General features: G+C 44.8%; 1 protein-coding gene across 1 annotated transcript in view; it reads right to left on the bottom strand.

Annotated features, from left to right (window-relative positions):
* The window catches only part of colec12 (collectin sub-family member 12), a 191252-nt gene that overhangs the window by 66796 nt on the left and 103272 nt on the right, over positions 1–21184 (bottom strand). Inside the window, exon 3 of the mRNA XM_078216080.1 lies at positions 8458–8580. Coding sequence (XP_078072206.1) covers positions 8458–8580 — 123 coding nt within the window. The remainder of the gene's footprint in view (positions 1–8457; positions 8581–21184) is intronic.

The raw sequence follows: 21184 nt of genomic DNA, 5'->3' as shown, positions 1-21184 counted from the left end.
GGAACTGGAGAAGGAGCTTGATGACCTCCATCTAATTCGGGAGAATGAGAAGTTTATAGACAGTAGCTTTAGGGAGATAGTTACACCTAAGCAGCAGAGCACAGGAAATTGGGTTACTGTAAGGAGAGGAAATGGCAGTGTGAAAGGACAGGCAGAGCAGGGTTCCCCAGTGGACATACCCCTCCACAACAGGTATACTGAATTGGATACTGTTGTGGGAGATGCTTTACCTGGGACAAGCTGCGACAGCCGGAACTCTGATACTGAATCTGGTTCTACAGCGCAAAAGGGTGGGATGAAGAAGAGGAGAGCAGTAGTGATAGGGGACTCAACGGTCAGAGGTACAGACTGGAGGTTCTGTGGTCGGGACAGAGACTCCCGCATGGTTTGTTGCCTCCCAGGTGCCAAGGTCAGCGATGTCTCTGATCGCGTGCACAGCGTTCTAAAGTGGGAAGGTGATCAGCCAGATGTCGTGGTACACGTCGGTACCAATGACGTGGGAAGGAAGAGTGAGGAGGTCCTAAAGAGTGAGTACAAAGAGCTTGGAAGGAAGTTAAAAAGCAGGACCCCGAGGGTAGTAATCTCAGGATTGCTACCTGAGCCACATGCCAGTAAGGGCAGGAGTAGGATGCTTGGGCGGATAAACACGTGGCTGAGGAACTGGTGCAGGGGGCAGGGTTTCCAATTCTTGGATCATTGGGACCTCTTCTGGGGCAGGTGGGACCTGTACAAGAGAGACGGGTTACACCTAAACTACAAGGGGACCAATATACTTGCAGGGAGATTTGCTAGTGTTATTGGAGAGCGTTTAAACTAGATTTGCAGGGGGGTGGGAACCAGAGTGCCAGAGCAGATAGTGGAGCAGGGGTAAAAAGACAGGTTAGTTCAAGCAAAATCACAAATGGAAGGGTAGAGTGTGGTGGAAATAATTTTTTGAGGTGTGTCTATTTCAATGCCAGGAGTATTGTGGGGAAGGCAGATGAGCTGAAGGCGTGGATAGACACGTGGAAATATGACATTATAGCCATTAGTGAAACTTGGCTACAGGAGGGGCAGGACTGGCAGCTCAATGTTCCAGGGTTCCAATGTTTCAGGCGGGATAGAGGCAGAGGGATAAAAGGTGGGGGGGTGGCATTGTTGGTCAGGGAAAATGTTACAGCGGTACTCAGGCAGGATAGATTAGGGAGCTTGTCTACGGAGGCCCTATGGGTGGAGCTGAGAAACAGGAAAGGTATGACCACATTAATGGGCTTGTATTATAGACCACCCAATAGTCAGCGAGAATTGGAGGAGCAAATCAGCGGAGAGATAGCTGACAACTGCAAGAAACACAAAGTTGTGATAGTAGGGGATTTTAATTTTCCACATATAGATTGGGACTCACATACTGTTAAAGGTTTAGACGGGGTAGAGTTTGTAAAATGTGTTCAGGAGAATTTTCTACATCAGTATATAGAGGTGCCAACTAGAGAGGATGCGATATTGGATCTCCTATTGGGAAATGAGTTAGGGCAGGTGATGGATGTGAGTGAACACTTTGGATCCAGTGATCATAATGCCATTAGTTTCAACCTGATCGTGGATAAGGATAGATCTGGTCCTCGGGTTGAAGTTCTGAACTGGAAAAAGGCCAAATTTGATGAAATGAGAAGGGATCTGGGAAGTGTGGATTGGCACAGGCTGTTCTCTGGTAAGGATGTAAATGGAAAGTGGGAGGCCTTCAAAGGAGAAATTTTGAGAGTGCAGAGTTTGTATGTTCCTGTCAGGATTAAAGGCAAAGTAAATCGGAACAAGGAACCTTGGTTCTCGAGGGAGATTGTAACACTGATTAAGAGGAAGAGAGAGTTGTATGAAATGTACAGGCAGCAAGGAACACATCAGATGCTCGAGGAGTATAAAAAGTGCAAGAAGCTACTTAAGAGGGAAATCAGGAGGGCTAAAAGAAGACATGAGGTTGCTTTGGCAGACAGAGTGAAGGAAAATCCAAAGAGCTTCTATAGGTATGTTAGGAGCAAAAGGATAGTGAGGGATAAAATTGGTCCTCTTGAAGACCAGAGTGGTACACTGTGTATGGAACCAAAAGAGATGGGGGAGATACTAAATGGTTTTTTTGCATCCGTATTTACTGAGGAAACGGGAATGGAGTCTACGGAAATAGGGCAAACTGGTAGGGAGGCCATGGAACCTTTACAGATTAAAGGGGAGGAGGTGCTCGCTGTCTTGAGGAAAATCAGAGTGGATAAATCCCCAGGACCGGACAGGGTATTCCCACGGACCTTGAGGGAAGCTAGTGTTGAACTTGCAGGGGCCCTGGCAGACATATTTAAAATGTCAGTATTCACGGGGGAGGTGCCGGATGATTGGAGGGTCGCTCATGTTGTTCCGTTGTTTAAAAAAGGTTCCAAAAGAAATCCGGGAAATTATCGGCCAGTAAGTTTGACGTCGGTGGTGGGCAAGTTATTGGAAGGTGTGATACGGGATAGGATCTACAAATATTTGGATAGACAGGGACTTATTAGGGAGAGTCAACATGGCTTTGTGCGTGGTAGGTCATGTTTGACCAATCTATTAGAGTTTTTCGAGGAGGTTACCAGGAAAGTGGATGAAGGGAAGGCGGTGGATGTTGTCTACCTGGATTTCAGCAAGGCCTTTGACAAGGTCCCTCATGGGAGGTTAGTTAGGAAGGTTCAGTCGCTAGGTATACATGGGGAGGTAGTAAATTGGATAAGACACTGGCTCAATGGAAGAAGCCAGAGAGTGGTTGTGGAGGATTGCTTCTCTGAGTGGAGGCCTGTGACTAGTGGTGCACTTTGGAAGGACAAATCAAAGTAGAACGTACAGGGTAAATGGTAGGATTCTGAAGAGTGCAGTTGAACAGAGGGATCTGGGAATACAGGTACAGAATTCCCTAAAAGTGACGTCACAGGTGGATAGGGTCGTAAAGAGTGCCTTTGGTACATTGGCCTTTATAAATCGGAGTATCGAGAATTCCCACTCACCTGAAGAAGGGGCTCAGAGCCTCGAAAGCTTGTGTGGCTTTTGCTACCAAATAAACCTGTTGGACTTTAACCTGGTGTTGTTAAACTTCTTACTGTGTTTACCCCAGTCCAACGCCGGCATCTCCACATCATGACTAGTGGTGTGCCGCAGGGATCGGTGTTGGGTCCATTGTTGTTTGTCATCTATATCAATGATCTGGATGATAATGTGGTAAATTGGATCAGCAAGTTTGCTGATGATACAAAGATTGGAGGTGTAGTGGACAGTGAGGAAGGTTTTCAAAGCTTGCAGAGGGATTTGGACCAACTAGAAAAATGGGCTGAAAAATGGCAAATGGAATTTAACGCAGACAAGTGTGAGATATTGCACTTTGGAAGGACAAATCAAAGTAGAACGTACAGGGTAAATGGTAGGATTCTGAAGAGTGCAGTTGAACAGAGGGATCTGGGAATACAGGTACAGAATTCCCTAAAAGTGACGTCACAGGTGGATAGGGTCGTAAAGAGTGCCTTTGGTACATTGGCCTTTATAAATCGGAGTATCGAGTATAAAAGTTGGAGTGTTATGGTAAGGTTATATAAGGCATTGGTGAGGCCGAATTTGGAGTATTGTGTACAGTTTTGGTCACCTAGTTACAGGAAGGATGTAAATAAGATTGAAAGAGTGCAGAGAAGGTTCACAAGGATGTTGTCGGGACTTGAGAAGCTGAGTTACAGAGAGAGATTGAATAGGTTGGGACTTTATTCCCTGGAGCGTAGAAGATTGAGGGGAGATTTGATAGAGGTGTATAAGATTTTGATGGGTATAGATAGAGTGAATGCGAGCAGGCTTTTTCCGCTGAGGCTCGGGGAGAAAAAAACCAGAGGGCATGGGTTAAGGGTGAAAGGAGAAAAGTTTAAAGGGAATATTAGGGGGGGCTTCTTCACGCAGAGAGTGGTGGGAGTGTGGAATGAGCTGCCGGATAAAGTGGTAAATGCGGGGTCACTTTTAACCTTTAAGAAAAACTTGGACGGGTTCATGGAGGAGAGGGGTGTGGAGGGATATGGTCCAAGTGCAGGTCAGTGGGACTAGGCATAAAATGGTTCGGCACAGACAAGAAGGGCCAAAAGGCCTGTTTCTGAGCTGTAATTTTCTATGGTTCTATGGAGGGAGTGCCAGGAGCAACACCAGGCTGTCAACCTGGTGAAGCTACATCACAGGACTACTTGCATGCCATAGACAGTGAAAGCAGCATGCCATTGACAGAGCTAAGTGATTCTACACCAACAGATCAGCTCTAAGCTGTGCAGTCCTGCCACATGGAGTGTACAATTAAACAACTAACTGGAGGAGGAAGCTCCACAAATATCTGCATCCTAAATGATGGGGGAGCCCAATGCAGATTACAAGGTAGAATCATCTGCAACCAGCTTCAGCCAAAGTGCCAAATGGATGATGCATCTCAGCCTCCTCCAGAGGACCGCAGCATCACAGATGTTAGCCTTCAGCCAGTTCAATTCATTCCACGTGATATCAAGAAACAGCTGAAGTCACTGGAAGGCTATGGCCCCTGACAATATCTTGGCAATAGTACTGAAGACTTGTCATTCAGAACTAACTGCACCCTGAGCCAAGCTGTTCTAGTACAGCTACAACAATGGCATCTACCCAGCAATGTTGAAAATTGCCCAGGTATGTCCTGTACGCAAAAAGTAGGACAAATCCAACCCGGTTAATTATTTCCTTATTGGTCAACTTGCAGTCATCAACAAAATAACGAAAAATGTCCTTGACAGTTCTATCAAGCAGCACTTATTCATCAATAACCTGCTCACTGATGCTCAGTTTGAATTCTGCCAGGGCCACTCAGATCCTGACCTCATTGCAGCCTTGGTTCAAACATGAACAAAAGAGTTGAACTCAAGAGGTGAGGTGAGAATGACTGCACTTGACATCAAGTTAGCATTTATGCCTAGGGAAAAACGGTGGTTGTGGTGATTGGAAGTTAATCATCTCAGTTCTGGGACATCACTGCAGGAGTTCCTCAGGGTAGTGCCCTAAGCCCAATCTTCTTCAGTTTCTTCATCAATTATCTTCTCTCTCTCATAAGATAAGAAGTGGGGATGTTCGCTGATGAATGCACAATGTTGAGCATCATTCTCGATTCTTCAGATACTGAAACAGTCTATGTCCAAATGCAACAAGTCCTAGACAATATCCAGGCTTGGGCTGACAAGTGGCAAGTAACATTCACACCACACAGGTGCCTGGCAATGACCATCTCCAACAAGAGAGAATTTAACCATCTCCCCATGACATCCAATGGCATTACCATTGTAATATTTCCCACTATCAACATCCTGAGAGTTACCATCGACTAGAAACTGAACTGGGGCTACCATATAAATATCGTGGCTACAAGGGCAGGTCAGAGGCTTGGAATTCTCCAGAGAGAATCTCACCTCCCATTGCCCAAAAGCCAGTCCACCATCTACAAGACACAAATCAGGAGTGTGATGGAATACTCTCCACTTGGCTGGATGAGTGCAGCTCCTCAACAATTAAGAAGCTCAAAACTACCCAGGGGAAAGCAGTCCATGTGATTGGCACCCCATCCTCCACATTCAACATGCACTCATCTTCACCGCCGATGCACAGAAGCAGCAGTGTGCCATTGATAAGATGCACTGCTGTAACTCAGCAAGGCTCCTTCAACAAACAGCACCTTCCAAATCCGTGACCTCCAATGCCTTGAGGGATAAGGGGAGCAGATGAATGAGACATTACTGCGTGCAAGTTCCCCCAAATCACACACCATCCTGTCTACATTGCCATTACTTCATTGTTGCTGGGCCAAAATCCTGGAACTCCTTCCTATCAGCGCTTCCGGTGTTCCTACAACAAATGGATTGCAGCAGTTCAAGAAGACAGCTCACTACAATTTCTCAAGGGCAATTAGGGATGGGGAATTAGGGATGGGCCTAGCCAGTGGCACCTACATCGCATGAACAAAAAGTAAAAAATTCACTGAAAACAAGAGTGCCTAATCTTAAAATTAGAGCTAAGTCATCACTGATCTCGGTGCTGAGTTCAAACAGACTCTACTTTCGCTGCAAAGAGCTTTGTTCTCTGTAGTGTGTGATTTACAACTTTTAAGAGTAGATGTGAATGTGTCTAAAAGATGGATAAGGTCTGTGGAAAGTGCCAAGCTGTCAAGTTATTTAAATTGCCTGCTGTTTAAATCTTGGGAAAAAAAGCAGCTTGCCATATCTCTGAATTGAAAAAATGTGCTTGCAATTTCAAAGCTGTTTGTTGACAAGCCTCAGGGCTAATTAATGGTAATATTACTACTCGACTGTTTCTACAACTTATCATTGTCACAGTGGGGGTCTGTAAGATAACAGTTTGATTGGCAGCTCCGAGCAGTTATAAACGCATTAATTATTTTTGATGTGGGTCTATGAATATAAATGTTTGTTTTTATTATGGATTAATGACTTGACAGGATTTAAATTTATTGATTGGCCTTTCATTAGAAGAATCACAAATGTAGGTGGGAACAGACTGGACTAGAGGAGAGAAAATAGAGTCAAGATAGGAAGAAATGAGTTCAGTGGGCAGGAACAGGCAGATATGATGGGCCCTATTTTACCATTTTAATTCTAAGTGCTGGGCGGACTTGAAACTGGGAGTGTTTCAGATCCAATGTTTAGACCAGTTCTCAGGCGCCCCCATAAGCACTTTGCCTGAAAAAATAGCAGTGATTCTGAATTACGCTGCAGAAGCCTGTGGGCGGGGATTATCACACCCGAAACACTGCAGCTCCAATCGGCACATCCAACTGCGCATGCACAGTAAAATAAATAGAAAAACGCTCCCTTGTCACATCGCTGCCGGGCCGGATAATGCCTCCCCCTAGCCCCCACAGACATTACCCCACCCGCACAACATAACTGACCCCCTTATCCCCCCACCCCCTGCCACCCAGACCAATCACGGGCCTCCCCCCCTTCCCCTCCACCGATCACACGCAGAGTGGCAGCAGACCCCCCTTCCCCCTGACTGATCACATGCAAAGTGGCAACAGACCCCCCTGTCCCTGCCCCGTCACCCCCCATCCCCCCACGATCAGAGTCAGAGAGCCATCTGACCTGCCTCCCTCCCCCCCACCAGAGAGCTATCTGACACACCTCCCTCCCCCGCCCACCCAGAGAGCCATCTGACCCCCCCCCCCCCCCACCACCACCAGAGAGCCATCTGACCCGCCTTCCTCTACCCCCCTCCCCCCACACACACCTGAGTCAGAGAGCCGCCGGAAGCTCGGAACTTACCTCCTCAGAAGCTGGAATGCCCAAATTGGACCTTTGCGGACCATGTCTGTTTCGTGCCGATTCTGGATGGGCGAATGTGGTGGTAAAGGGGGAAATGCCGGTAAGTTTGGGTGTGCAGCCCATTAAGTCAATTTAAATGTATGCAAATGCATTTTAATTGATGTCATGCCCGTTTCGGGTGCAATCCCGACGGCGGCCATTTTTGGCCCTCGGTAAAGGGGGAACTGGCATGGAGGCGGGCATGGATCGTGCGACTCACCTCACGCCCGACTTTACCAAGTTTTTGCGCCCGAAAACGGGCGCGACGTGATGGTAAAATCGGGCCCGATGAGTCTGCCGGGACAATTCTGTTTGTGAATTTTGGTAAGGAGGTAAAAGTGGGTTGTGCCTGTTTGGGGGACAATGAGTGGAGACTATGGAAGGAAGTTCCAAGAGGAGGCAAGATCAGTGACTCTCCTGGAAACAATGGCTTGATGTTCGGTGGTTGGGTCATGGTGCAGGGAGAGGTAGGAAAAAGCATCTGAGAATTGATGCACAGCTTCTGCAAGGTGGAGGGACTTACTTTAATTGTACATTCAAATCATAGAATAGTGTTGTGAGTTGTACCTCAGCCAGACCTAATTTGTTTACTTGTTCAAAGCAGCAATTTTGCCTTTATAAATGAGAAACTCTATTCTGTTTCCACTATTTTTAATTCAGTGAGTGGCCCTACTTTCCTAGTCAGTCCATGAAATTTTAATTATTGTGACAGTTGTGAACTACAGACTATTAAAATATGACATCGAGAAATATATGCAAGTTAAATTGCTGCTGTAGCGGGTTATTTATTTTCCATAAAACATGTGCTGTCTCTATCCCAGTGCGCTCTATTTATAAACTTATTGCTTCTGCTTTCGGGAAACAACATTTTTCCAAGAGAATAATGCCAAAATAAATCTCTGACCCTTCAAGATGGAATGGTTGTCAGACGTTAGTTATGTTTGTTATGGTGAGCTGCGGCATCAAGATCTCATGATTTCAGAACCAGCACGTTCAGCAGTAAACTACTGTCAAAACAATCCGTATATATTGTTTAAAATATTAAATGTGTGCACTGAATTGCAGAATAATACAAGAAGGTGAAAGAATGGTGTAAAAGTTCTGATACCTTTGTATCCCAGGATGGCTACAGTAATGGTCAGCATGGCGCACAGGACATAGAGCAGCAGAATAGCGAATTTCAGCGCCCAGTTATTCCTACATCGATTACACTGAGGCCCTTCCTGGATTCCTGCAACAAAAATACAAGGCTTAACATTTTTGGCAGATATGATTGTCATCCCCATCTCATGCAACAAATATTTTAGTAAACTTAAAACAAAAATGTCAGGGGAATATTTGTTCAGTACTCTTAAGACAACTGAAATACACGGTGCCAGGAACAGCAGTGTTCAGACATCAGTCCAAACACTTTAATTGTTTGATTCTGCACCGCACACCCTTCCTCCAATGTAACTTCACCGGAAGAGTGATAGACACCCTATTTTAGGCCCATATCTACACACCAACATTTCTAACAGGTTATTGAGGTGAACAGATGCAAACCCAAGCCAAATTTCCGCTCCCTAGCCCAGGAGAACTGAGTTCAATTCTGCTCTCTGTTGAGATCATCCCGCTCAGGGAAGATTTGCAGGAGGAGTGCTCACCTGAGTTCGGAGCATTAACTCCACGCGTCTGACAAGAATGAGCATCCAGGGGATTAACATTCTGGCAGCGTGCAAATCATCAGGTCTCTGCCAACCTTGCATCACATGCTATTTTAGCAGGTGTGTTCTGGCCTGGCAGCAAGACAAGAAATCACAGAAAAGGATCATAGAAAATATTTACAGCACTGAAGGAGGCCATGTGGTTTACCATGTCTGTGCCAACAGCAACTTAACTAGTTCCACTCCCTGTCCTTTTCTGCTGGCCCTACAAAGTTTTTCTCTTCAGGGGCTTTTCCAATTTCCTTTTGAAAGCCACGACTGTATCTGCCCCCACCACACTTCCAGACGCTGCATTCGAGATCAAAGCCCTCACTGTATACATTTTCCCCATGTTGGCATTTATTCTTTTGTCAATCACTTCAAATTGGTATCCTCTGGTTTCTCAACCCTCCTGCCAATGAGAACGATTTCTCTTTATCTACTCTGTCCAGAACGCTCATGATTTTGGATATCGCTATAAAATCTCACCTCAAACTTCTAAGGAGACCAACCACAATTTTTCCAATCTATTTATGTAACTGAGGTCCCTCATCCCTGGAACAATTCTTCAGATCTTTTCTGCACTCTCTTCAAATCCCTCCTAAATTGTGTTGTCCAGAATTGGACACAATTACTGGAATTTTACCGCCTCGCCCAACTGAGGCTCGTAAGATCCTGCCTGCCGGAGAATGCCGTTCTGCAAGCCTCGCCCGCCCGGATTCTGGGGCAGGCTTGCCGATAAACTTCCGACCAATACAGTGTTTTATAAGGGTTAGTCATAACTTCCTTGCTTTTGTACTCTATGCTTATTTCTATAAAGACCAGGATCTATTGTGCCTTTTTAAAGGACTTTCTCGATCTGCCCAGCCACCTTCAGCCATTTGTGCACATATACCCACTCTGTTTTTATATCCCATTTAGAATTGTGTACTGTATCGCCACTCCTCCTACTTCCTACCTAAATGTGACACATCACACCTCTCTCCATTAAATTTCTTCTGCTTTGTGTTCACCCGTGCCACTAGCCTGTCTATGACTTCTTCAAGTCTATCAATATCCTCTTTACAGTTTACAATGTTTCCAAACTTTGTGTCATCTTCAAATTTTGAAATTGCGATCTGTACACCCAAATCTAAGTCATGAATATACATCAAGAAAAATAGTGCTCCCAATAGCAACTGGTGGGGATCTTCACTGTATACCTCCCTCTAGCCCATGATACGGCAACGCTTTGGGCCTGAACAACATCCCAGCTGTAGTGCTGAAGATGTTGCTTCAGACTCTCTGCGCCTCTAACCGAGCAGCTCCAGTACAGTCTCAATACTGACATCTACCCGACAATGTGGAAAGTTTCCCAGGTCCGTAGTCCGCAGGACAAACCCAATCTGGACAACTATCACTCTGTCAATCTACTCTCAACCATCAGAAAAATGTTGGAAGGTGTCATGTGTAGTGTTATCATCAGCAGCACTTGTTCAGTCACAACCTGCTCATCAACATTCAGTTTGGGTTTCACCAAGGCCACTCAGCTCCAGACTTCATTATGGTCTTGGTCCAAACGAGAGATCAATTCAAGTGATGAGATGAGAGATTGCCCTTGACGTCGAAACATTGAGCAGACCTAACAAAACTGAAATCAGAGAGACTCGAGGGGAAAACTCTCCACTGGCTGGAGTCATGCCTAGCATAAAGGAAGATGATTGTGGATGTCAGAGACCAATCATCTCAGTCCCAGGACACTGCAGCAAGAGTTCCTAAGGGTAGCATCCTAGGCGCAACCAACTTCATCTGCTTTGACATATGATATTTCCACCATCATAAGAGGGGATGGGTATTTGCTGATGATTATACAATACTCAGTACCATTCATAACAGCATAGATACTGAAGCAGTCCATGCCCATAGCAGCAAGATCTGTGCACCATTCTTTACCATGGTCTAGTAAGTGGCAAGTAACATTCAAGTGCCTGGCAATGACCATCTTCACCAAGGGAAAATCTAACTATCTCACCTTGATTTTTATCAACATTAGCATCACTGAATCCCTCACTATCAACATCCTGGGGGTTACCATTAACCAGAAATCTATCTGGACCAGACATATAAATACAGGGGCGAGGTTGGGAATTCTGCAGTGATGACTCATCTCCTGACTCCCCAAAGCCTGTCCACCATCTTCAAAGCACAAGTCAGAAATGTGATGGAATATGCTCCACTTGCCTGGGTGAGTACAGCTCTAACACTCAAGAAGCTTGGCATTATCCAAGACAATGCAACCCACTTGATTGACACACTATTATAAAGAGTCACTTCCTCCACCACAGGCGCATGATGGCAGAAGTGTGCAGCATTTATAAGCCTCACCAAGGCTTCTTCAACAACATCTTCCAAATGTATGATCTCTACCACCTAGAAAAGGCAGCAGACACATGGATATACTGCCCCCTGCACGTTCCCCTCCAAATTGCACACCATCTTTACTTTAAACTCTCTGGCTGCTTTTTCACTGTTGCTGGGTCAAAAACCTGGAACTCCCTACCTAACGGCATTATAGGTGAAACCACACCAGATTCAAGTTGGCAACTCACTACCCCCATCTCAAGGGTAATTTGATAAATTCTGGCCCACAGAGATGTTCACATCTGATGAATGAATAAAACTGTCAGAAAAACAATTATTCATCACAATTACCTGTTTCCTGTTATTCAGTCAACATCAGTGAGGCAATGAGGCAAAGACATCATTGAGATCCAATTGTTTGGGTTGAATGATGCCAATCAAAAACCAGTGTTCTTCCGACTTTGTGGTGTTGGCACCTGTTGCCAGCCTCACCAGATTTGGTGCTTATAAGCAGCAGGCAGAGAAGAAGTGTATGATATTTTGTTTGTTTTATTTTCTTGTGGCTCGCCTTCTGTTCTAGACTTTCCCTTTTTCCTCCAGAAGAGTTCCTTCAGAACTCCCCTCTGGTTTTCTCCACCAAGCTATGAAAGATTTTTGTATTTTAGAAGAGTTCAAATAAAATTAGGACAATGAATTTGAAGATGAAAGAGAAAAGATATATTTTTTCTGTGTATACTGTTTTAATTGTGTAACTTTAATCTCATGTGCTTAAGTTTTTTTCTTCTTGTTAATAAGGAATTTACTTTTTAAAATCCTATAAGTGTTACAGGAACTCTATGCTTCTGGGATCAACAGCTTTTTCCTCATTTTCAGAGTACAAAAAATGGTTCTGATCAGCAAGATAAGTTTCCCCCTGGGATTTGGTTTGCTCAGCGAATAACATCTGGTATGATCATAACACACTTTAAATTATCTCTGCAATATAAAGATAATAGTAATGGTCCTTGAACCTTTTAATGTTTGAGTTATTAAATCTTGGGGTAAATCAGTATTGTCAGCAACTATTAGAACTTGATCAAGCACTTTAAGCACAATGATGCACATCCATCAGGAAATAGCCATTTAAACTTTGCAGAAGGACAATGAATCTTACATGTGATACAAAAAGTAAACAAAGAATTCAGCAGATTCCATATGCAGTTCTTTGCCATTTAAAAAGGAGGGATCCAATAACAAGTTCCTAACAGGCGCATTGGCATGCTGATTAATGCTAGTTGCATTATGTGGTGTGAAAGGATCAGGATTTACACTTGCAATACTTTATTTTAATGGTAAATAAAAAGAGGGAAATATAAAGCAACAGTCAGTACAAATGGTTCAATGAGACATTCAAGCCGTGATAGTGGAGCTCTGGCAATGAATATCACTGCATATTTGACCTCTGTGCTGCCTTTATAAAGTGATAGCACACTTTAAAAGCTTTTAGGAAGGCATGCTGAAAGCTCACATGCCTGGGATGACTACCGATATTACAAACGCGGTGCATTTTTCACCAAGCTATGAAGGACAAGGGCTGATACATGGGAACACCACAACCTGGAAACTCCCCTCCAAGTCACACATCATCCTGACTTAGAAATATATCACCGTTCCTTCAGCATCATTTGCTCAAAATTCTGGAACCCCCCCTCCGTTAACAGCACTGTCGGTGCACCGACACCACAGGGACTGCAGTGGTTCAAGAAGGTAGTTTGCCACCACCTTCTCAAGGGCAATTAGGGATGGGCAATAAATGTTGGCTTAGCTAGTGACATCCAAATCCTGTACATTAAAAAAGTGTGGATAAAGGGGAACCAGTATATATAGTGCATTTGGATTTCCAAAAGGCTTTGGACAAGTTGTCACATAAAACTATTACTACACAAGATCAGAGCTTGTGGTGTTGGGGGTGATATATTAGCAGGGATATGCTAACAAACAGAAAACAGAGAGTTGGTATAGGTCATTTGGCAAATTGGAACCAGTGGAGTGTCATGGGGAGCAGTGCTAAAACCTCAACTATTTATGACCCATATTCATGACTTGGATGAAGGGATCAAGGCTGGAATTTTCTGGCTGTTCACTCTGGCAGGATCTTCCAGTCATGGTGATGGCACATCCCCATTGCCGGTTTCCTGGGAGCGAGGGATACATTCAACGTTGACAACGGTGGGACCAGAAGATCCCGTTGCAGACCAGTGGCTACAGGTTGCGCAGAAAATCCCACCCCAAATGAATTGTAACCAAATTTACTGACAATGCAAAGATAGGTCAGAAAACAAGCTGTTAGGAGGATACAACGAGGATATAGATGGATCGGGTGAGTAGGCAAAATATTTGCAGATTATAGCATGCAGCAGTACAGAGGGATCTGGCTGTTTAAAAATAATGGGCCCCCATTTAAAACAGAGAATAAGAGGAATTTCTTCTCTTACAGGGAGTTTAGTGTTTGAAATTCTCTTCCCCATGAGCAGCGGAGGCTGTGTGATTGAATATATTCAAGGCTGAGTTAGATAGAGATTTGATTGATGAGGAAGTCAAGGATTATGGGGAGGGGGTAGGGGGCAGGCAGGAAAGCGGAGTTAAGGCTAAAATCTGATCACTCATGTTCTTATTAAACTGCAGATCATACTAAAAGGGGCTGAATGGCCTACTCCTGCTCCTAATTCTTATGTTCTTAAATTATGTATGCCTAGAATTTAGTTGATGTCATCCACCATAATGGTAAAGGCAGAAAAGATGGCCTTTCAGTCATGAAACAGGCTTTAGGTACATTATTTGAAAATAAGGACTTTTCCTGCTCCTTCAGAGCATCTTGGAAAAATTCATCTGCTTTGAACACAGTCAACAATTCTCCCTTACTTTTATTCTTAACTAAAACTGTGACATTTGCAAATTTCCAATCCAACGATACAATTCCTGAATTTAGAGATCTTTGGGAAATTATGTATAATGCATCTTCAATTACCTCACCATTTTCTTTTAGTATCCTTGGGAGGAAATAATTAGGTCCTGTAGATTTGTCTATTTTAAATCCTATTTATGTTCTCCATTGTCATATACTTACATTAATCCATTACGTTCCTCCACTTGATTTAAAGTTTTCTTGTATGGTTGGTGTTTTGTCAGCATTTCACAATGAAAATGGATACAACAAATCTGTCATTTGCTTATTGCCAATTCTTGCCTGTATCTGTCTTTAAAAGGTCCACAGATTCCTCTTTACTACTTTCATAGAATCATAGAATCCCTACAGTATAGAAGGAGGTCATTTGGCTCATCGAGACAACACTCCCACTCAGAGCCCTATTCCCGTAACCCTTATTTACCCTGCTAATCTCCGACATTAGGGTCAATTTAACACGGCCAATCAACCTAACCCACACATCTTTGGACCTTCTCTTCTTTTCTTTCTTCTAATGCATCTATCAAAATTTTTGCTGTTGGCTTTGATATATCTTGGAAGTTTAGTTTTTAATACCTGGTATTCAATTTGTATAACTCATGACTTTTTGTATTCCTTAGCTTCTTTTTTAAGTTTCTCCTAATCTGCTTAATGTCCACTTTTCCTTGCAGTTGTGTAAGACTTTTGACATTGTCATAACTTAATTATTCACCATGGTTATTAAGTTGCATATTTCAAGCCCTTGCCTTTTTGGGATATATGCTGGTTTTGTGGTATACATTTTAAACACTTCTAGTTGTTCTTCCATGTTTTCCCATTAACATTTCACCCCAGTTTACTGCGATGAATTTATCCCTTTGAAGTTTGCCTTAATTATGTTGAAAGCTTTGGTTTGGGACTTCTCCAAACTTAATATCAACTTCAATCTGTTATGGCCGCTATTTGCAGGATGCTCCCTAATTGTCAGATTATTAACTACTTTTTTGGTTTTACTCTTCACAAATTCCACTTTGGCCTATATTCTTCCACCATGGCAACTGGTGGAATTTAAATTCAGTTAATAAATCTAGAATTAGAAAGCTAATCTCAGTAATGGTGACCATGAAACTATCACGGATTGTTTTAAAAATCCATTTGGTTGACTAATGTCCTCTAGGAAAGGAAATCTGCCTTTGTTATCCATTCTGGCCTATGTGACTCCAGACACACAGCAATGCTGTTGACTCTTAGCTGCTCTCTGTGATGGTCTAGTAAGTCACTTAGTTCACATGCAATTAGCTATAGGCAACAAATACCGGCATTGCCAGTGAAGCCCACGTCTCATGAAAGAATTTTAAAAATACCTTGTTTTGGGGTAGATTTTCTGACTTTCTACTCTATGCACTTCAAAACTCATTTTGCTCGTAAGATAGAATGATAAGAATCTTACAGCACAGAAAGTGGGCCATTCAGCTTATCGTGCCTGTGCCTGTGCTTTGAAAAAGCTGTCTAATTCAGTCTCACACCACACGGGCGATTCTCCCAGCCCATTGCGCTGCTAAAGCTGCTGGGAGACTCGGGTGGAGGCCGTTTAGTGGGCACCCCGCTGGGCCTCTGCAAGTCTCCAACTGCTGGATTTCCAACGACATCAGTTCTGCACCAGATAAATTATGTATAAATTATTTAAATTACAGTGTTTCACTCCAGCGGGGTTCACTATAGCTCCCACTTCCACGCCTGACCCCGCTAGAGTGAAGGGGGGGGGGCATGGAGGCAAAGGGGCAAAGTGGCAATGCCCAAGGGGCACCTTGGCATTGCCCGCTGGGCATTAGGCAATGCCAAAGGGGCGGGAACTACAGGGGGCAGGGCCACCGAGGAGGTCCCACTGCCACCCTGCACTCGGCAGTGACAGAGGGAGGGAAGCCAGCGATTTGGCCTGGCCATTGGGGTGGGGGTTGTCACGACTGCGGGGGAGGGGGAGGTTTGGTGGGGGGCGGGGTCAAGGTTGGCCTTGGACATGCTTGAGGGGGGAGACGGGGCAGTGATTGGGGGGGATAAGGGAGTCCCACAGCCAGAGATGCGGGTTCGTGGGGCTGGCCAGTGATTGAGCTAGCCAGCGATCAGCAGGCTGCCAGAGCGGGGCTACTGCGCATATACCAATCTTGGCGGTGACAGATCAGCGCATGCACAGTGGCCCACTCAGCGCCATGCTGCCGGCCTCTACAGCGGGAATAGGCCCATCCTTCTGATTTTTTGCGAGATTCACGCTAGTGCACTCTGCAGTGCACAAAGTCTGGGAGATTCATTTTGAAACTTCCGCTGGAAAAGAACAATGGGATTTACTCCAGCTTTTGCACGAATTCAACACTTAGAACTTTTCTGGGAGAATCCCACCCCAAATCTTTCTTCTCACGATGCTGCAAATTAGTTCTCTTCAAACACATATGCAATTGCCTTTTGAAAGTTCCTATGGCATCTGACTCCGCCATCCTTTCAGATAATGTGTTCCAGATCATAACATTTAAATGTGTGAGGGTAACTACCATATCAGTGTAAACAGCAATTTCTGATAAAATTCCATAAATAATCCACAGCTTCAGTTAACTACCTGCTTTAATTGAAACTCTCAGCATTGTGTACCTGGAAAGAAACATCTTTGCTATTTGAAATAAGTTGCCAAAAGAATTTTCTATTTGGTTTGGCTTCAGATTCGATTTTAAGAGCCAAACCAGACCTTTGGTGAAGCTTTCAAATATCTTTGGTTAGCCACCCTTGAAGTGTTTTGCTAAGCACTTTTTTAAAGAACATTAGGTTCAGGTGTCATCAGACCAATTACTTCCAATATGCTTTGATATTTTTTTAGTTACATTTCATGATTTGGAACTTTTAGAATCATAGAATCCCTACAGTGCAGAAGGAGGCCATTTGGCCCATCAAGTCTGCACTGACCACAATCCCACCCAGGTCCTATTCCCATAACCCCACTTATTTACCCTGCTAACCTCCTGATACTAAGGGGCAATTTAGCAAGGCCAGTCAACTTAACCGGAAAATCTTTGGAGTGCAGGAGGAAACTGGAGCACCCGGAGGAAACCCACGAAGACACGGGGAGAATGTGCAAACTTCACACAGACAGTGACCTGAGGCCAGAATTGAACCTGGGACCTTGATGCTGTGAGGCAGCAGTGCTAACCACTGTACCACTATGCCACCCTTGAACAATAAAAATTTGAAGTAACAAAAAGTGTCATGGGTTGGAAGTTATTGTCACTGTAAATTCAGAATACAACTTTGTTTGATTGCGTCAGATGCTGGAAGGATTTCAGCACCCCAAAAAAATAGGAATGGAGCCCTTTTATATAAAGAATATATAAAGAATGATAGGGTAGAGATGGAGAGATTCTTTCCACTTAGAAAGGAAGCTAGAACTAGAGGGCACAGCCTCAAAAAAAAGGGGGGTCAGTTTAGGACAGAGTTGAGGAGGAACTTCTTCTCTCAGAGGGTGGTGAATCTCTGGAATTCTCTGCCCACTGAAGTGTTGGAGGCTACCTCGTTGAATATGTTTAAATCATGGATAGATGGATTCCTGATCGGAAAGGGAATTAGGGGTTATAGGGATCAGGCGGGTAAGTGGAACTGATCCACTTCAGATCAGCCATGATCTTATTGAATGGCGGGGCAGGCTCGAGGGGCTAGATGGCCTACTCCTACTCCTATTTCTTATGTTCTTATGTTCTTATGTAATATGCAGTTCCCATAACCAACATTATTAAGTTTCAAACTTAACAAAGAACAAAGAACAAAGAACAATACAGCACAGGAACAGGCCCTTCGGCCCTCCAAGCCCGCGCCGCCCCCCGGTCCAGGATTGAATCCTGAATCCAGGATCCCCACCCAATTTTCCAGCCTATCTACATACCAATATCCTATCCACCGAGCTGTCCCTCACAGCTACGATGCTTTGTTCATTACAACCTATTAACTTACCCCCACCCCCCCATTCCAGACCATGTGATCTCCAGGGAGAGGCGAAAACCCAGAGTGAAAAACCCCAGGGCCAATATGGGGAAAAAAAATCTGGGAAATTCCTCTCCGACCCCCTGAGGCGATCGAAACGAGTCCAGGAGATCACAATGGCCCCGATCGGAAAATGCTTCCCAACCCTAGTCATTTCCACTTCCACGAACACCATATGAATCCCCTGCCCCCGAGACAGGTTCCCAACTATCCGCAGTCTCACTCTGTACTGGCACCAGCAAGATGATCGTAGAATGAAGCCTTGAAACGAGAAACCAGGAACAATTAGCCCGCGCCGCTCCCTGGTCCAAACTAGATCACTCTTTTGTATCCCTCCATTCCCACTCCGTTCATATAGCTGTCTAGATAAGTCTTAAACGTTCCCAGTGTGTCCGCCTCCACCACCTTGCCCGGCAACACATTCCAGGCCACCACGACCCTCTGTGTGAAATATGTCCTTCTGATATCTGTGTTAAACCTCCCCCCCTTCACCTTGAACCTATGACCCCTCGTGAACGTCACCACCGACCCGGGGAAAAGCTTCCCACCGTTCACCCTATCTATGCCTTTCATAATTTTATACACCTCTATTAAGTCTCCCCTCATCCTCCGTCTTTCCAAGGAGAACAACCCCAGTTTCCCCAATCTCTCCTCATAACCAAGCCCCTCCATACCAGGCAACATCCTGGTAAACCTCCTCTGTACTCTCTCCAAAGCCTCCACGTCCTTCTGGTAGTGTGGCGACCAGAACTGGACGCAGTATTCCAAATGCGGCCGAACCAACGTTCTATACATCTGCAACATCAGACCCCAACTTTTATACTCTATGCCCCGTCCTATAAAGGCAAGCATGCCATATGCCTTCTTCACCACCTTCTCCACCTGTGACGTCACCTTCAAAGATCTGTGGACTTGCACACCCAGGTCCCTCTGCGTCTCTACACCCTTTATGGTTCTTCCATTTATCGTGTAGCTCCTCCCTACATTATTCCCACCAAAATGCATCACTTCGCATTTATCAGGATTGAACTCCATCTGCCATTTCCTTGCCCAAATTTCCAGCCTATCTATATCTTTCTGTAGCCTCTGACAATGTTCCTCACTATCTGCAAGTCCTGCCAGTTTTGTGTCGTCCGCAAACTTACTGATCACCCCAGTTACTCCTTCTTCCAGATCATTTATATAAATCACAAACAGCAGAGGTCCCAATACAGAGCCCTGCGGTACACCACTAGTCACAGGCCTCCAGCCGGAAAAAGACCCTTCCACTACCACCCTCTGTCTTCTATGACCAAGCCAGTTCTCCACCCATCTAGCCACCTCCCCCTTTATCCCATGGGATCCAACCTTTTTCACTAGCCTACCATGAGGGACTTTGTCAAACGCTTTACTAAAGTCCATATAGACAACATCCACGGCCCTTCCTTCGTCAACCATTTTGGTCACTTCTTCAAAAAACACCACCAGGTTCGTGAGGCATGACCTCCCTCTCACAAAACCATGTTGACTATCGTTAATGAGTTTATTCCTTTCTAAATGCGCATACATCCTATCTTTAAGAATCTTCTCCAACAACTTCCCCACCACGGACGTCAAGCTCACCGGCCTATAATTACCCGGGTTATCCTTCCTACCCTTCTTAAATAACGGGACCACATTGGCTATCCTCCAATCCTCTGGGACCTCACCTGTGTCCAGTGACGAGACAAAGATTTGCGTCAGAGGCCCAACTATTTCACCTCTCGTCTCCCTGAGCAGCCTTGGATAGATTCCATCAGGCCCTGGGGATTTGTCAGTCTTTATATTCTCTAACAAACCTAACACTTCCTCCTTTGTAATGGAGATTTTCTCCAACGGTTCAACACTCCCCTCCGAGACACTCCCAGTCAACACATCCCTCTCCTTAGTGAATACCGACGCAAAGTATTCATTTAGGATCTCCCCTACCTCTTTGGGCTCCAAGCATAAGTCCCCACTTTTGTCCCTGAGAGGTCCGATTTTTTCCCTTACAACCCTTTTGTTCCTAACGTATGAATAAAATGCCTTGGGATTCTCCTTAATCCTGTCTGCCAAGAACATTTCGTGACCCCTTTTTGCTCTTCTAATTCCCCGTTTGAGTATTTTCCTACTTTCATTATACTCTTCCAGAGCTCCCTCCGTTTTTAGCTGCTTGGACCTAACATACGCCTCTCTTTTCCTTTTGATCAGTCCCTCAATTTCCCTGGTTATCCACGGTTCTCTAATCCTACCCTTCCTATCCTTCTTTTTTACAGGCACATGCTTGTCCTGTAGCCCTAACAACCATTCCTTAAAAGACTGCCACATACCAGATGTGGATTTACCCTCAAACAGCCTCTCCCAATCAAGAGCTGCCAATTTCTGCCTGATCCCAATAAAGTTAGCCTTCCCCCAATCCAACACCTTACCCTTGGGACACCACTCATCCTTTTCCATCACTATCCTAAAGCTAACAGAATTGTGGTCACTATTTGCCACATGTTCCCCGACCAAAACTTTGAAGACCTGACCGGGTTCATTCCCCAGCACCAGGTCCAGTATAGCCCCCTCTCTAGTTGGGCTGTCCACATATTGTTCCAACGAACCCTCCTGTACACATTTTACAAATGCCTCACCATCCAGAGTCCCTGCCCTCAGCGATTTCCAGTCTATACCAGGGAAATTGAAGTCTCCCACTACAACAACCCTATATTTCCTGCACCTATCCAGTATCTACTGACATATCCATTCTTCCACTTCCCTTGGGCTGTTGGGGGGCCTGTAGTACACCCCCAACATAGTGACTGCGCCTTTCCTGTTTCTAAGCTCCACCCAGAGTGACTCGCTACACGACTCCTCCGAATTGTCCTCCC

This window comes from Mustelus asterias, chromosome 7, assembly GCF_964213995.1.
Source record: "Mustelus asterias chromosome 7, sMusAst1.hap1.1, whole genome shotgun sequence".
Classification (NCBI taxonomy): Eukaryota; Metazoa; Chordata; class Chondrichthyes; order Carcharhiniformes; family Triakidae; genus Mustelus; species Mustelus asterias.
The sequence above is the reverse complement of the archived record's forward strand: the minus strand, read 5'-3'. Positions and strand labels throughout refer to the sequence as shown.